The 18,100-nt window shown below is 35.0% G+C and overlaps 2 protein-coding genes across 3 annotated transcripts; one reads left to right on the forward strand and one right to left on the reverse strand.

Annotated features, from left to right (window-relative positions):
- The first annotated feature begins 1,818 nt into the window (after positions 1-1,818).
- LOC102599033 (tRNA wybutosine-synthesizing protein 2/3/4) lies at positions 1,819-8,846 on the forward strand. Its single transcript, XM_006345773.2, has 9 exons — positions 1,819-2,668; positions 3,348-3,747; positions 4,111-5,262; positions 5,372-5,501; positions 6,696-6,931; positions 7,309-7,444; positions 7,651-7,727; positions 8,204-8,310; positions 8,431-8,846. The coding sequence occupies exons 1-9, from the start codon at positions 1,897-1,899 to the stop codon at positions 8,535-8,537; spliced, it is 3,117 nt and encodes a 1,038-aa protein (XP_006345835.1). The 5' UTR covers positions 1,819-1,896; the 3' UTR covers positions 8,538-8,846.
- Positions 8,847-8,982: 136 nt separating this feature from the next.
- LOC102599355 (vacuolar protein-sorting-associated protein 33 homolog) lies at positions 8,983-16,387 on the reverse strand. Of its 2 annotated transcripts, none has more exons than XM_006345775.2 (22): positions 16,277-16,387; positions 16,145-16,184; positions 15,956-16,036; positions 14,976-15,170; positions 14,775-14,885; positions 14,616-14,681; positions 14,384-14,491; positions 14,238-14,282; positions 13,587-13,643; positions 13,332-13,426; positions 12,792-12,843; positions 12,583-12,639; positions 12,436-12,498; positions 12,246-12,352; positions 11,366-11,488; positions 11,183-11,264; positions 11,018-11,088; positions 10,770-10,850; positions 10,316-10,373; positions 10,137-10,198; positions 9,507-9,600; positions 8,983-9,403 (listed from the first exon to the last, which is right to left on the reverse strand). In XM_006345775.2, the coding sequence occupies exons 1-22, from the start codon at positions 16,327-16,329 to the stop codon at positions 9,314-9,316; spliced, it is 1,791 nt and encodes a 596-aa protein (XP_006345837.1). In that variant the 5' UTR covers positions 16,330-16,387; the 3' UTR covers positions 8,983-9,313. The 2 variants fall into 2 exon arrangements, with proteins under 2 accessions (XP_006345837.1, XP_006345836.1); XM_006345774.2 differs by having other exon boundaries at positions 14,238-14,285.
- Positions 16,388-18,100: the final 1,713 nt, after the last annotated feature.

An 18,100-nucleotide genomic window follows, 5' to 3' on the forward strand; every position in this document is an offset into this window, starting at 1 on the left:
TTTTTTTTTTTTTTTTTTTTTATCAATTCTATCGTTTTGTTTGCCTAGATTTTGCATGACAAAAAAATCAAGTATAATAATGTTGTCGAGGCTGACTCAAGATTTGAAGTAAGAGAGATATTACTAGTCTGTGGCTATGAAAATGTCGTGAGTTTTGTGTGCGGATTTTGGAGGGGAAATCGAACCAAAATGCACTATGTATCAATGAAGCTATCCGATCTTTATGAATAAAGAATGTCCATTAAAATATATACCTCATATTTAAATATATAGGCATATATACATATTTTTTTTCGAGGTTACCAAGGTCATGACTTGACCCTCCTACTTTAGGGCTACGTCCGCCAGATTCTTCGGATAGAATCATTCAATTATATTGACAATAATTTCAAAAAATTGATCATCCTATGATAGTACGATGGTTGGTAAAGCTGGCCATGCTAATAGTTCATGTTTAATTAGGTGTAGTTACGGAGGAGTGCAATATTTATTCGAGTTTGAGACTTGGGAATGAGATCGCTTCGATAGAAAGTATTTAATTTACTCTTTCAACATAAATCTAATTAAATTAGTCGAACTCCATAGTGAATAACTGAATATGAAACACTAAACATAATTATATATAATCATCATATTTGTGCCTTTTTCTTTTCGTCTGTTTATTCTTCAATATTTTCCATATTTTTACTTTTATTCATTTTTCATTAATTATTTGTGAAGTGCATGGAGTGATAAAATTTGAAAGATAAAAATGCAAGTTATAAAGAAAATGGGAGAAGAGTGCTATGAGCATCTAATAACTCAAATGCAAGATAAAAATTTATTCGTTCACGTATTTATATCAAATCGATAAATGTGAAATATATATTTTGCACATATACAATTTTAACACTTAATATGCATAGGAATTTGATTTCCATTGCCTTTAAACATAAATTGAATCAACATAAAATTCAAGTGGTCAAAAGACACCAAATACCTCCAATTTGTGGAATTAAAAAAAACACCAATACTATAAGACACTCTCAATATAAATTAGTAATTTCTCTCAAAAGCTTGCTTTACCTCCAAGTTTAACATTAAAAGAGTCACTTACGATCGTGGAACTAGCATTGTGATTGCACCCTTGGTGATTCAAAAGCTTTCTCGCGATCACAAAGCTGACATCTCGAAATGCATCATGCTAAGCCTCTCAACTATACCTTCAGAAAGTGACAACAGATGACTTCCATTACTAAATGAAAGAACTTTTCGAACTAGTTGATAGGTATTCCCTAATTGCACCCCACAATGGATTCTAATTTAATTTACTAAGTCACATATTTCTATTTTCGAAACATCACATGTAGTTGTTGATCCTATGAGGTAAGGTGATGGTCAACAAGTCAGTTGTCTTCAACATCCCTCACGATTGCAAACTCAAAGTCATGATTTGCTATGTACACACGTGCAACCAAGCTCTCTTTTATTCTTCTCTCGCTCTCTTTTGTTCGTAAATGCCTTGAACCTCATACCCTCTCCTCTAAGTACTTGAAATAAAGCATTCCAATCATCTTAGATCGATCTCTAAAGACATAACAAAAAAGCAATCAATATACTATCTTGTGAGCTATCAATGACCATATGAACAATAAACATATATATCATCTGCAATTCGAAATTTCATGACAATGACTATTAATCAAAGATGAGACCGAAAAGTAGTCAGTAGACGATATTTGAGTGTCCTTCCTTTAAGTCATATTGAGGCCCAAATTAAATATATGTATGGGCCAGGCCCAAAGCCCGAACTCATTCAAGTCCGAAATTAAAATAAACCCTAAACCCCAAATCATCATCTTCTCTATTGCTTAAACCCTAATTCTGCAGCTGAGCAAAGAACAAGAATCAGTATCAATGGAGTTTGAGAGGAGAAAGTTAGCAACTTTATCTTCCATGAATTCACCAGAACCAGATAAATCACCAAAAGGCAACATAGACGCACCAATTATCCCTTTACTCAACACTCTTAACTCACATGCTTCATATTTCACTACCAGTTCTTGTTCTGGCCGTATCTCCATTCTTTCACAACCTATCATCCCCATAACCAACCCCACCAAGAAAAAAGCTAAAGGAGGCAAATGGGTCTTCATTTCTCACGACCCAATTGAACTCCATTTGATTTTATCGCATCTTTTCCCATCAAAATCAACTCAACCAGTAAAAAATGTTACTGAGGTTGCTGATTTACATAGCCTTGTGTTCAGATTTGAACCTTTGATTATTGCAGTGGAGTGTAAGGATATTGAGGCAGCTCAATTTTTGGTTTCTTTAGCTATTTCGTCGGGGTTTAGGGAGAGTGGTATTACTAGTGTTAATAAAAGAGTGATTATTGCTATACGATGTTCGATACGATTGGAAGTGCCATTAGGGGATACCGAGAAGATAATGGTGTCTCCTGAGTATGTAAAGTATCTTGTTGAGTTAGCAAATGAGAAGATGGAGGTTAATAGAAAAAGAACTGATAATTTTCTTGATGTATTGTTGAAAAATGGGTTTTTGGGTTCACAGATTAGTAGTGGAGAAGTGGACTGTGATGATTCTGATTTGTTGGAAAATTCTTTGGTTAATGGTGTTAGTGGGAATGGAAATGCTAAAAGGAGAGACTTTGATGATTCTTGTTCCGGTAATTGTTCTCAACTCAGACTAATTGATTCCACATCAGATATCAGACCAATTTTGCTTCTGTAGTTTATGGATAGGAGTTTTTTTGCTGTTTCTACAAGACATGGATCACATAATGTTGCTGTTTCCTGTGTTTTTAGCGCTTCATAGAGTGTAAACTGATCATACTTGTGATTTTGTGTTTGATTTCATCTTATTGATCCGTCAAGATGTTATAATTGAAGGAGAGTGCAGAACTTCCTCCTAGTACAATTTGAGTTAAATCTTATTGTGGCTGTAGCAGCCACCTTCCATCGCAATATATAGGTACTTCATTTGCCTTAATGTGCTCGTGTTGAAAAGTTGTGACTCGTATGAGTATTTAATGTGGATTCTTCAAAATAATGAAATTAAGCAAAAAAAACTGCATATAGCCCTACTAAACACTTGCACACACTCATTGGATATATACCCATAATTGAGTCCACCTGACATATGCCATGTTTCAGCATCGCGACTCCTATATTCTCTTTGTTTCATTGCCTTTAAAATTTGAATGTATTATTTATATACCCATACAGCTTTGGTTAATTGCTTCAATTGCATAAGCGTGGTAGTACTCTGACCGCTAGTGTATGTTCAATTGCAGGATACATTCCCTTGAATGTGACAACAAGTCCTAATATTTAATTAATTGACAGGATCAGAAGTAGCCCCTGATATCAACCTACACACTGTTAAATTGGTGATTTCTGGTGAATCAATTGAAAGGCTATTTCTCTGGGGTCACTCTGCTTCTACCATGGATGATGTAGATAAAAAGAAGCTTCTCATATTTGGTGGCTTTGGAGGAATGGGAAGGCATGCACGAAGACATGATCTATTGCTTCTTGCTCTAGAATGTGGAAGGATGGAGGTGCTTGATGTTCTGGATGCCCCTTGTCCACGCGTGGGCCATACATCATCCATGATTGGAGATTCAATGTATGTGATTGGAGGAAGAGCTGACCCTTCAAATATTCTGAATGATGTGTGGGTTTTCAACGTGACAAAGAGTGATTGGAGGCTGTTAGAGTGTTCGGGCACTCCATTCCTCCCAAGGTGCTGTTTGTGTCATCTTTGCTTCAATGGCTACTATGTGAAGTGTTTCTGCTAATCTGCTATATATATATATATATATATATATATATTTCCTATACCTTGTTGGGTGAATGTGGTTCGCTAGTTTGTACCAACTTATTTTGTTTTGTAGACTCCTTCATTCAGTGGCAAGAATTTATAGCATTTAATCATCTGATATTTTTGGCCATATTTAGGTCATAATTTATATTCTGGTGTCTTCTTCAGCAGAAATATTATCTTTGAGAGTTGCGTACTCTTTATATATTTGTGTTAGAATCTCTTATGTATAATTTGTTTTTTAACCTCACACCCTAATGTGGTAGTTACTGTTGTGCAGTACAGGCATAGACATGCTGCAGCTGCTGTAGGTTCAAAAATTTATGTATTTGGGGGAATACACAGTGATATGATATTCTCATCTCTGTATGTGTTCGACACTCAAAACATTGAATGGAGCGAAGTACAAGTTCAAGGGGATTTGCCATGTGCACGCCATTCTCATTCAATGGCAGCATATGGGACTCAAATATTTGTATTTGGGGGATATGATGGGCAGAAGGCTCTAGGGGACCTGCATAGTTTTGACGTGAAAACATGTATATGGAAGAAGGAAAAGATGATTGGAAGACCACCATCAGCAAAATTTTCCCATTCTATGTTTATTTATAAGAAATATCTCGGGATAATTGGGGGCTGTCCTGTTAGTCAACATAATCAGAGATTATCATTACTCAATCTGGAATCTCATTGGTGGAAGCATATTTCCATCAGTTCTATTGGTGAAGGCCTGTTTGTTCGTTGTACAGCAAATATTGTTGATACTGACCTAATAATGATTGGTGGTGGGGCAGCCTGTTATGCATTTGGAACAAAGTTCAGTGAACCAGTGAAAATAAATCTGTTACCTTTGATATCACTAATAGAAAGTTCCGTGCATTTACATGAAGAAAATATGCATGCCATTTGTCAAGAAGAAAAAACAATGGGAGAAATGAACGTTTCCTTTTGTTCCCCACAGAATGCAGTGGAACCAGTAACAAATGGAAGCTTTCATCAGAATTCAGAGGGTGTAGATTCTGGAACTGCTAGAAGTCAGATGGTCGCTTCCCATTGGGTTCTTCGGCTCAAAAAGAAAGATGCGAAAATGGCCAAGGATATGTTGAAAAAATTCGGATGGTTAGATCTCGGGAGAAAAGCTCATTCGCAGGAAGATGGAAAGGATATTTGTTTCCCTGTTACAGAAAATTTCCGGGCGTTATTCAACCAGAGAAATAACCTGGGAGGTCTTTCTGAATCTGTTTGTCAATCAGAGAAAGATACCTGCATGATAGCCTTGAACATTCTGATTGAATGTGGAGCAACTATACTAGCTGATGAAATCGTCAAAGTTAAAAAAGCTTCACATTCTCCATTCAAAGTGATGAAGGAAGCTGTAGGCTCTTTGCTAAGTGACCGAGGTCTGCCATTGCAACTTCTAGAGGAGTTACCTTCGAGGTCTCATTTTATGTTTTCTTTCACTTCTTTTATCTGAGAATGATTAACTAATTGTTATTTCCTAAGTATTCAACATAAGGTGACAAGTTAAAATACTTCCTCTCATCAGATGGGAACGACTTGGTGATATTGTTGTGCTTCCTTTAACATCCTTCAAGGATTCAGCATGGGACTTGATTGGACAAGAGCTTTGGTTTATCATCGCAAAATCCCTGGGGGCTATTCGCCTTGCTCGACAAGTAAGTTAGTGATAATTTATTACTTAATTATGGTTAGAACTTTGAAGTATTATAGTGCATGCTTTTAGTTACTGTGCATTTTAGACAAAAGTATTCATATCTTTTGGTAAACCCAATTATGCACTTTCTTTTACTTATCTTGCTAAAAATACTATGGCTACTGTACTCGCAATATTTATGCATGCTTAATTATTTATGCAAGATATGATCCAACACCTTGTTGGAATTCCTATTGGATGTCATTTATTAGTCGTAATTCCATTATTGCTCAAGTGCTTAATGTAATTGGATGTAGTGAACACTTTTTCTTTTATCTGTTTTTTTAAACTTTTGAGAAACAGCCTTTTTGAAGTTTGAGAAGTTTGTTTCCCATTGACCTTGTTCAAGTTATTCTTCTTGTCCATGAACTCGATGCGAGAAATTTCAATTTTAAGCTGATTCTGAAGGCCTCTTTTTGCTTACTTCTAGATGAGAAACCAAAAGGAGTTCCTTTTTTTTCTTTTCTTTTTGTGGGGATGGGGATGTGGATGTGGGGTGGGGAGGGGGTGTGGGGGAGAAGATAACTGGAGGATGTAAGGTTTCTTTGATGACTTAGTTGCACAATTTAACTTGGTACTGTAGCATGCAAAAGTCTTTTATTCAAGTTTCACCCCAATTCATCATCAAATCTGTTTGATTGGTTCATGAAAAAGAATTAACTCCGCACGTAGGGAGATGTGTTGAAGACAAAATTAAGTAAATAAAAGTGTTATCTCTAATAGTTTAGCTTTTAGATGAGTTGATTTCACAATTCAACAACGATGACAAGTTGGTATAAACGTGTGATGTTGCTTTTCTCTTATTATTGGGTAATATGAGAAATCTCGTCAATTTATGATTTCAACAAACTTAATTTTTTTTTTTTTTATGATATTGAACTTGTAATTGAGGGAGTAGCATGTTAAATATATCTAGTCTTCTTCCAGAACTTCTATAGCACAGTGAATAGCCCCACCCCCACTCCCACCCCAGATTCTTGAAGTGTTAGTGGTGTCATATAATGTTTCTTGCTCCTGAAGAACTGCTATTCTAGGTAGTAGTTGAGGCACCAACAGAAGGTCTACTTGCTTCTCCTAAGTTCTAAAAATTTTCATTGCACTTCTACTTGATTGATTTTGTTGCCTATGTGTTAATAGTGTGTTATAATCATTGTAGGGGCGAGTTGCACCAACTGGTACACGGGACAGTACTTTAGAGATTCTTGTTGGAGATAATGGTTGGGTCAACCACCGAGAAAATGGAATTCTTTATTCTTTTGATGCTACTAAGTGCATGTTTTCATGGGGTAATCTCTCTGAGAAGCTTCGGATGGGCCACTTTGACTGCAAAGACGAAGTTATAGTAGATTTATTTGCTGGCATTGGATATTTTGTGCTGCCCTTCCTAGTGAGGTGATACCTTTTGTTTTAGAATCACCGTGCTGTTATTTTGTGAATGATGCATTATCAATTTTGATTTTTGCTTCTATCTCCTTTTTCACCCCCTTTGTGTAAAAAGTAAAAACCATTTCAATCTCTGCCTTTCGTATAAACCTCGAGGACCAAAAGAGTTTGATACTTGATTGGTGTTAATTTTGTAACTTCTTAAAACTTCATTTTTCACATCTCAAGGAGATTTTGCTTTTGCACGAGGAAGTTAATATGTTATCGTCTTGAAGCAATTCATTGCTTGGTCTTAATGCCTAAAATTCTTGAGTAGCTAATCTTACCTTTGTTCTTTTCTTACTAGCATATCAGAGATTTACAGTGTGTGCTATGTACTTTCTTAGGGCCAAAGCCAAGCTTGTGTATGCTTGTGAATGGAATCCCCACGCAGTTGAGGCACTTCGTCATAATCTTGAAGCTAATCTTGTTGCTGACCGCTGTGTCTTACTCGAAGGAGATAATCGAATTACAGCGCCAAAAGTATGCAACTTCGATTATTGCCAATTCCTTCTACTTTCTTATCTTGTAAATATTTTTTATTCATTCGTGTCTCATCATGACTAATCAACTAGCTTGTCTTGACAGTTGATTTCGCTCGTTTAGTTTGATTCTTGTGTTCCATCCTTTGAATGGCTTATTATTATGTTGCGTTAATACTTCTGAACTGAATATTTGTTCACTTGCAGGGTGTAGCTGATAGAGTGTGTCTCGGTCTCATTCCTACAAGCGAGGGTAGTTGGATTACTGCTGTCAGAGCATTGAGGTATGTTTATCTTGAAAATTATATCAATATGCTAATAAATCGATTCATAGAGAAGATTAAGACCTTTGGGAGTGGAAATACAGTGTGGTGTCTCTCTTTTATTTAGCTATTCTCGTCTCTCGTTTTGCTATCGACAAATGAGAAAAAACAAGAGAAATTCATGTCAAATCCTCTATTTCTTGTTTAGTTCTTAAATTCTCTCTTTGTAAATTGAACAAAACTTAGGGAATTTTGAGAAATTGTTTGTTGAATGTAATACCTGAGATATTCTGTCATAGCAAAAACATACGAGTGTAATCCCACAAGTGGGGTATTGGGAGGGTAAGATGTACACAGACCTTACCCCTACCTCGTGAAGATAGTAGAGAGGCTGTTTCAGCATTCTGTCATAACACACATTACTTTTATTTGCATTAGCTTCCTTGAAGGGCTAGTCTCTTGTCGATTTAATCTCTAATGTAATATGTGAATCGCAGAGATGAGGGTGGTATATTGCACATCCATGGCAATGTCAAAGATTCCGAAGAAAATGTCTGGACAAAATATGTTTCCCAGTCAATCCAAGAAATCGCTAGATCCGAAGGTATAATTTTCCAACCTTATAACAACATGACTGACTACCTTACATTCTTGCTGCTCGACCATGGCTAGTAACTTGGACGGGAAAATTAGTTAGCTAATCGAACGTTTTTTCTGTTATCAGGTCACAATTGGGACGTAACAGTAGAACATGTCGAGAGAGTGAAGTGGTACGCGCCTCATATTCGCCATCTTGTTGCAGATGTGAGCTGCAAAAGGATTCAGACATAAAAATCCCCATTCGAAGGTTTCAGAAAAATTGTTGCTGAGGGGTTCACCATCTTAGATTAGAGGGGTGATATATTAATGATGTTATGATGTGTGAAGTGTGTAGTTACTAGTAGCATTTTTGGGATTGATTTGTGTAATTTTGTATACTATATACGAGTATACAATTAGTTCGATTTGCATCATTATGTTCAATAAAGAGGAATGAGTGAAGCTAAAATCGTGATGTAAATGAGAATTGTTTACGTAAAAGGAATATTGGATTTGTGGTTGTATACCACTAGTTTCTCTTCACATACAAACCCAACACAATCTCAGATTCAAGTCCCATGGTTACAAAATCGCCTTTGTTAGAGCACTTTGCCTTCTAATGTTGGATTTCCCAATACGAATCCATATTTAGTCAGGTCCCAATGGGTCTGTGTGGGATACGAAAAAAGAAAAAAACTAACAAAATATAGGCTGCATGTTCCCTTAAATTGCTCAAAAGAACCAAACATAATTTAGATAACAAACTGATCACACTTCAATCTTGCTACAACTTGAAGCACACAGGGCGTTCTTAGCCAAAACCTTAATAAAGATAACATAGTTGTGTTCGTTACAAATCCGTGCAGAAATGATGTTGACAAATGGCCACGAGAGGAATATCTTAGGAACGATAAGTCTACTCGATCTTCTCACATGTATATAAAAATGCAGCACTGAAAACTATGGGTTCCTATCGCGCAAGCAGCTGAGATTTCCCAGTGATAATCGATCAAACAAGTCTTAGCAAATCATCCCAATTTCTCCACAAATGTTTCTGTCAATGTGCTTCCATTGACAATTTTTGTAGTTGCTACAATTATGTCATATGCCATCCCTTCCTGTAACAGTATAACAGTGTAAGTTTTCTTTTGGGTTCCTTTTCCATAGCGTGTTTCCAACGAGAGCTGGGAAATTTACACGATTAAGGTTTAGTAGACTGACCTGGGCGCTCAGGAAGCGAAGAGCAGAGATCTCTGCAGATGTCACGCCACCAATGAAAACGACAAGAACCAAAGAACGCCTTCCATCAACAACTCTGGGATATCATCAATGGTATTAGAAAGTTTTTGAACTTCCAAGAGATGATAAAAGAAATTTTAAGCTTTACGCTTGCATAAATTAGCATCATGACAAATATAAGGTCCAGCAACTTTTCAAATGCGAAGAGCAAAGACAGAATAGAATAATAAGGTGCAACAAAACAATAACAGCTTAAAGGAGACATAAGGGTTAGGGAGAACTAGTAGTTTCAACAGCATAATGATATAGAGCAGCCATCGCTGGCCACTGGGTGTCCCTCTAACTTAATTTCTTTTTTGGGTCTCATCACACTACCCAAGTCCACCATCAGTTACCTCGCTTCAATCTCATCCAATTAGACAAATCATTCAAATAATCGTCTTATCAATATCACCTCAAGTTCACAACCAAACAGACTTTTCTCCATTTAGTAGCTTTTCTGATTTAAGTAATGATGGCATGCATCTAAAAACTACATTTACTTTCTTTCGACTGTTTTATAGGCCAAGAATTGTTACAAGGCCAGTTAGTGGATGTTCTTTTGGTACATACTTGTCTGAGTTATGCAAAGACCCGTTTAATGAGTCCAGTGACGGACTACTGGAAAATCCACCCTGCAGAGATACAAGCAAAAATAACAGATTAAGAGTTGTATGCCATCATAAGATGATAAACAAAAATGGAAAAATCCATGTGAAGAACAAAACATAAACAGAAAGTTAAAAGTTTACCCTCTTAATATCTGAGTGTGGACCCGGCAGCAACTTCAATATTTCTTCAATAGGTCTCCTGCATATAAAGTTTTACAGACGTCATAAATAGTGGACTGTAATAAAGAAATATGTCACTCTGCTCCAAATGACATGTGCTGAGATTGAGGAGTAGACACCCATGTAGTGGTCCGTGGAGGAAGGAAATCAATTAATGGAACAGTGGTAAAATTTCTAACTGCAAAAAGAGGAATAACTATACTTTTCTTGCAAAGGCTTAATTCATGACTACTTTTCAATGAAATGGAGGCCAACTCTAGGGTTATATAAAATAGAAGTATCTTCTTCCGGTGAATCACAAGGAATCTTGTCAAAATCATTAAAGTAGCCAGATTCATAGAAAACCACAATTTATTCGAATTAGGTATATTAAGACGGGTAACATAACACAGAATCTCTTACAAAAAGGACTCACCACCCAGATCGAATTGCATGTTGAACCAGGCGAATACTGAGAGGTGCATACCCAGAGAAGACGTAGGAGATATCGTTGGGACTGTATTTATCAGAGATCAAAGTAAATGTTAAAAATGATTGCAATGGTGAGGCAATGATCATAATGACAGCTGTGCAAGAACCCTTTTTAAATCCATGGCCATATTCTTCAAGTTTCAAGAGAGGAAAGAGAGAACATCTTTTATCAAGCTCAAAATAATATCATACTTAGCAGTATCAGTATCCTCCACTACAAGCCGCAGAGCACGTTTAATTGTTATCCAGTTGCTTTTAGTCTCCTGCAATTGTGAAGAAAGTTAGTAGAGAGAATAGTGCAGACAAATTTCACTGATTTAATATAGCAAAATCTTTGATGAAATCCCATGAATGAACCTGTTTTTTAAGTAATCCAGACTTCTCCAAATTATTCAAGGTTGCTATATGCTCAAAGCCATAGCTGTGAAGCAGTTCTCGTCTAACAAAAAGTGCAGAAGTTCAATATGTCATTTAGAGGTTCATGTGGTGATACTCCAAGCATGGAAGCCATGTCAAGATAAATAAAACAGCTATACTTGCCTCAAATAGTCAAAATTCTTCTTGGGCAACCCTGAATTTGTTATTGAGAACAAGATGAGAAGACGTAGAACATTAATAAGTGGTTCCTGCTTATGGATCATCTCCTCAATGTACTCAAAGCATCTGCATTTACTCAGTGAGGAAAGAGTAAGCAAATAGAACATGAAAACATTCACCTCAGAAGAAAAGGAAAAGGGTAAAGCCAGACCCCTTCCTACCCTTAGACCCCCTCCCCTCTCTTGCACTTCCAGCCCATATATATCACTTTTTTCTGATCATCCTTTCCTCCAATGGACAACCATTACTTGAAAAGCAAGGAGACGATAAAATTAAACTTTCAAGGAATTTAATAGTAACAATATTATTTCTCATGAATTCTGCAAATGGCAAGAAAGCTGTTGATTTAAGTGCAAGACATGAGTTGATGGTATTGCAGGCATTTTTCTCTACGTGGTTATTTTCTGTACTGAGAGTAGCATTTGTTGAGAAGAATTATCATTTTCTCTCTAGGTTGGTTTGATGTGGACTAGCCAAGAGTGATCTGCAGCTGTATATGCTTGTTTGCCTACTGATTGAATAATAATCATGTTTCTTTTACCACATAATAAAAAGACAAAAAGGAGAAAGGAGTAATGGAGCACACCCTTGCTCACAAACACACAATAAACTACTACATGGCATCATATCATGCATGCAAAGGGTTTTCTTGCCAACAAAAACTGGACTTGCATTTACAGTTCTCCAACATTTGAAGCCAAACACTTGGTGCAACAGAGACTTCTGAGTACCGTTGAATATTTAAGAGAGAGCTGAAAGGTGGAGATGGTCTAAAACTACCAAAGTCATCAATCATTAGAATGAAAAGTTTCATTTTACTCACATATCATAGCTTTCAGCCTCGACAAGAGTTTGCTCCATATCAAGTCGGGCAAGGAATGAAGGTTTGGATGTAAACGTAGTTAAATGCTGACCAAGATTTATGTGTCTCTGGAACAGAAAACCAATAATGTTATAACATTGTTAATACCATTATGATCATTGTAGAATCAAACATTAGAAATAACTCTTACTGTCATTTCCGGCAATGAGTTAAGCTTTTTGACAAAATCCTTCAATTCGGAGACTGTTTGGTTCTGCATATAATATAAAACGTAACACAGAAGTCAATTATTGAACTAGCAAAGCTAAGGCATGCACATCTACGATTATTGACTAACCGTGGTCTGCATTTCTGTGTAATCTTGCTTCATGGAAGTTGCTTTTTGACGTAGAACCTGCAATCGCACTGCAAATGACAATTAAAGAAACAGAAGACTAAGGAAAGAAGATGAGCAACTGAATCTTATGATAGGACATGATAGATTGATATGTATGCTGAAGTTGCCTAGACTTTGTTGTTAAAAAAATGGAGAGAAAATAAATCAACCTGGACAACAACTTCAAAGTTCTGATCCCGTATCTCTTTGAACAATTTGTCACTACAAAGGCGAAGAATTAAAAGTTCAGAACAGAGAAATAAAATATTTAAGACGCTGAGAGAAGGTTAAAATAAGAACACTCTCTTTGTTTTAAAAAGAGAAAAGACAGTAGTATATTTCCCCAGTGGTCACATCTGACTATATTGATGGGCATACAAAGACCTGCAGTGTATATGAGAGGATACCTTATAACAGAAGAAACTGCATGCATAATAATTGAGGGAATTATCATGTCACACATAAAAGAAACATGAAGTATATCACTAGAAATCACACAAGAATTTATTTTTCTCTAAATTTTATGCACCCCACTTGTGGGATTAACTGGGTATGTTGTTGATGTTGTAAATTTTATACACCCCCAATTTACATCATTAATATTTCATCATTATCCTCAAAAGGCATAATGTTCTTTTTTCTTTAGGATGAAAAAGGTAAAGTAACACTCTTGTAACCTGTGAGGCCAAATAACAATTAAACTAGTTTACCTTGAATTAAGGGGAACCTTTATTTTCTTGCCTTCTTGCTGGACACCCATAATAGATGAATCTAGTTCCACAGCACCATTATTGATACCAAGAAACTGCATGAAGCCTATTAGAGACAGCTTTAAAAATATTCACAGAATATATAGTCTGTTTATTGCTCTAGAAGCTGCAGACACATTACACAACCATGAACAGCTGCCTAGACATAATTCTAACAATACAGATCCATAGCAATTCTAAGAATATCAGTTTTACCTCATCCAACAGCCCTTCATATGTTAACTGTGAACACATTGGAGTGATCATATCCACCTGCACAATACAAGGGAAGTCTTTAAACAACAGTGACAAATGGATATAAAGACAACAAGAATATTGCTCCACACAACTCAAGACACACTAACCAAACCAAGTAACTATAGTATTTCCACAACCATGAAGAATAAAGAAATACAAATAAAACCAAAGCAGTAGAGAACTTAATTGATCATATGGAAAAGATACAAGGAATAAAACAATACCAAGTAGCAAGATTAGACCTGCGGAACTATTAACTGTTTGAATACGAGGCAATTAAAGAGCAAGTTGAAAGATTATGATAAGATGAACTTCATCTTTCCAGCATATTCTCTCACCTTTGTTTTTCTGTCAAAACACTCTCTATCTCACACACACGCATATCTTACACAATAGAATGGCAACTACCTATTCTAGAAAGGGCAGCAATAACAATTTGTTCAGATAAACTAGCATGAACCTTCAACATAATCCTAGAATTACGTCTCATCTTTACCAAATAACCCATGAGGTCATACAACAATCTTATGTTTTTTATAACAACATTATATGAAATATACTGAGAGAGGAGGAGGGGAAGGGCTGAGTGGAAGAAAGAAGGCGTGCTACCTCTCTGTCCAAAAGTATGATAGTATTTATTTCAGGCACACCCATCTGCTGTAAAAGAGCAAATTGATATTAATTTGTGACAATGTATGGTGCCCATATATTTTCGAAGTATGGTTTATTCTAGTGGATTTAAGATTTTGAGTTACCTCAGATGTGTTCACTGGTTCTTCTGACTGCATCCGATTTAAAATGTCAGCCACACGAACTGATGCTTTCCCTTTGGCCCTCACATTTGGAATAAGTCCAAAGGAAAACTACATTCTCAATAACCAAAAAGCTGTTAGAAAATATTAATGCTGAACCTACTTTTCCTAAAAAAAAAGAATGAAGCCTCTATTCAAATAGTAGTTAGTTCTATTGAGTAAACATAAAAAGCACCTCAAGTTTGTGGATAGCTTTTGCTATGTGCCACAGGGAGGTAGTGTCACCATCAACTAGGTGCTCCTGTCATATAAATGGAACTATTTTTACATATGCTAATCTTTAAAAAAGGTACATAATCTTTTCTTTGGATCAAACTGTGAGAAACAGACGTACTTTGTAAGCAACATCAAGTTCAAAGGATAATACATCCTCATCCAGTGGAATCAGATAAAGGGGATACTCGCCTATAGTCAACAAGTGATGAATTTTTTCTTCCTCGAGAATCTGTCAGGATTGCATACAATTGTTAATGAGAAATGCATGCCAAACTAAATCCATAAGAAGTTTATCTTTGATGTTAACAAAAAGGCTAACCTTCTCACATACAACTGCACGACGAGGGACAAAATAAACAAAATACTCCCTTTGAATCCCTTTAGAAATATCATTATGGATGTGTGAACAAATGAACTTCATCAAGTCAAGCTGGGCTCGGACTAGATAGACTACTTTCGTGCAATCAGTTTGAACTGGTTCCGCATTAAGATGCCGCAATTCAGCCCCATGCTCCTGTTTATAGGCGTGAAAAACATCGAAAAGAAAAAAGTGTGAAAAAGAAGCCAGTTCATGGAATCAACATGTTTTGCACCCAATGTCACAGCAAAATCATTTTTCTCTTTTCCTTAGTGAAGTGTAGAATTTTACAATTCATACAACAGTTCTTTCTCTAGCATCAATTCATTGTCTTAATCATAACCCAAAACACAAAGGGCAGTGCCGGTGCACTTTAGATTCTGCTATGCGCAGGATATGGAAAGGCCAGACCAGAGCCGGCCTGCACGGAGATATATCTCCGCTCGTCTAGGCTTTGGTAAGGCAAAGTTACCAGGTACATGTGCTAGTGAGAGATAATATGTACCCGTGGATTAGTCGAGGCATGCAAGTTGGCTCGGACACCACCATAAAAATTAATTAAATAAATTAATTTTAACTCAATAAACTAGGAAACACTATTGGAATTCTTTTGTTTTCCAACAATTAATATTTGATTTTAATCTAACCAACCATTGTTCTAGAGACAGACAGAGTACTAAACTTTCATAAAAGTACTACTTATACCATTGTACTGAGTTTGCAAAATGTGTTGATTTTGAGGTGTTCTCCAACAAAAAAAAAAGTTCCCTTTTTTAAAAAGATTTCATTTCTCAATTTTCAAAAACTCAAAAACAATGGAAATATTCAACCCAACAGAAATTTGCAATAACCCAAAAAAAAAGGAAGTGCAAAAACTCAAAATTTCAACTCAAACTCAGTAAAGTGAATAATTCATTATAAAGATAGAGAGATAGAATTGCCTTGAGAAGTGAGCTCTGTACAATAAGAGAGAGTGAACCACCAAGCTTAGGATCAATCACCAAACACTTTTTCCCTCGAATCTGCAACTCCAACCAAATATTCAATTAAAGTTAACATTTTTTCAGTTAAATTTACAAAAAAACAGCAGAAAATCTGCAATTTTTTCGGAAAATAGGAATGAAACTCACGTTTTTCAAAATCGTAATCAGCTCTTTCTGCGATTGATCTCTGTAAAGTCAATTTTGAGAGACTTGAATCAAATTGGAGATAAAAATTGTCCATAAACATTAAAGTACATTATTATGCATATGTAATTGTACCTTATAGATTTCAGATTTATCGGAGCATTATCCAAATTCGGAACTTGCGCCATTTTCGATCGATCTCTCGAGCTTTCGCTGTTCAATGATTTGAGTTCTTCGGACTTAATGGAAATATAGTCCAAGTTGAATATGGGCCTTTTCATATGTTGGACCTTCAAATGGGCTTTATACTAATACCAAGGGAAACTTACATAAATATACTATAATAAAAAAATATTGAGAAAATTAGCAATTAAGTCATAATATCTAACATAATTAGTCAAAATAACAACACTTTAAAATATTTATTTAAAATGGCAGAATGACAATATTTTTACAAATAATATGTATTCAGATTTTAGTATTTTAAATTAATTTTATTTATGGAAAGAGTCCTATATTGGACCAAATTATATATCAATAACCGTTTAAAGTGAAAAAAAACAAATTAAACCAATAACATTAGCCTTTTTTCATCACCATTCACGTTTCTTCCCCAACTTTCACGTTTCTTCCCCACCTTTCACGTTTCAAGTTTATCTTTCTTCAAGGTGCTAAATTGTTGCTCATCAAGAAATTTTCTTTATTGTTAAACGAAATCTCTTTATTAATTCAAGCACATTTCTCGGTTGGCAAGGTAATTTCCATTATCCATTTTGATTAGTTATTTTGATTTCTTTTGATTTGTTTTCAATATCACTTCGCATTGTACATATTACGGATTTTCCGTCATTTTTTTTTATTTTTATGCAAGTTTGTTTACATAATATTCATCTAATATTTATGTATTTCAATTAGTTATTTAGATTTCTTTTGATTTGTTTTCAATATCACCGTTTTATGATTTATATTTCGCATTGTACATTATTATGGATTTTTCGTTAATTTTTTCGATTTTTATGCAAGTTTGTTTACATATTCATGTAAAATTTATGTATTTTAGATTTTTAGTCGATTAAACAAATTTTTTCTGATTTCGTTTTAATATTTTAGATTTATTAGAATCTACAAATTCATTCATATGTTTATTTTGTTTGATTTTTAATACATTTATATTTGCTTTTAGAGTTTTAGATTTGGGGAAAGCATCTGTCTGTCTACAATGTCTGAATCAACAGTTTATTTGTGTATTCATTCTATCTATATATCAACAAGTTTTACATTTTTTGTTTTTTATATTGTATTTCAATCTCAATTAATATACCAACATGTTTGTATTTCCTTCTTAATTTGTATTCATCCTAGCTGTATGCTAACAATTTTGTATTTTATTGGGTATTCATTTTGGATTTCAATCTCAATTTATATGTGAACAAGCTTGTATTTCTCTTTTGTTTTGTATTCAACCTAATTGTATACCAACAAGTTTTGTATTTTATGTGCCTACTTTACCTTTCAAAGTCACTTTGTATTTCAAATAAAGAGAGTATTTAATTTTTTTTGTATTCACAACTTTATATTCAATCTCACTTTGTATTTATAACTTTGTATTTTCATCTCACTTTTGTATTCACATATTGTTGTATTCAACATATAGTTCATGATCCATTAGTTTGTATTTTACCTTTCAAAGTCACTTTGTATTTCAAATAAAGAGAGTATTTAATTTTTTTTGTATTCACAACTTTATATTCAATCTCACTTTGTATTTATAACTTTGTATTTTCATCTCACTTTTGTATTCACATATTGTTGTATTCAACATATAGTTCATCATCGATTAGTTACATTAACTTAATGGGATACAAATTATTGTATGCATTCAAACAGAAAAAAAACAGCTACTAAACTAAAAAAAAAAAAAATTCATTCGTTATACATCATAATTTGGATACAAAACAT

Source organism: Solanum tuberosum, unplaced genomic scaffold, assembly GCF_000226075.1.
Source record: "Solanum tuberosum cultivar DM 1-3 516 R44 unplaced genomic scaffold, SolTub_3.0 scf00072, whole genome shotgun sequence".
NCBI lineage: Eukaryota > Viridiplantae > Streptophyta > Magnoliopsida > Solanales > Solanaceae > Solanum > Solanum tuberosum.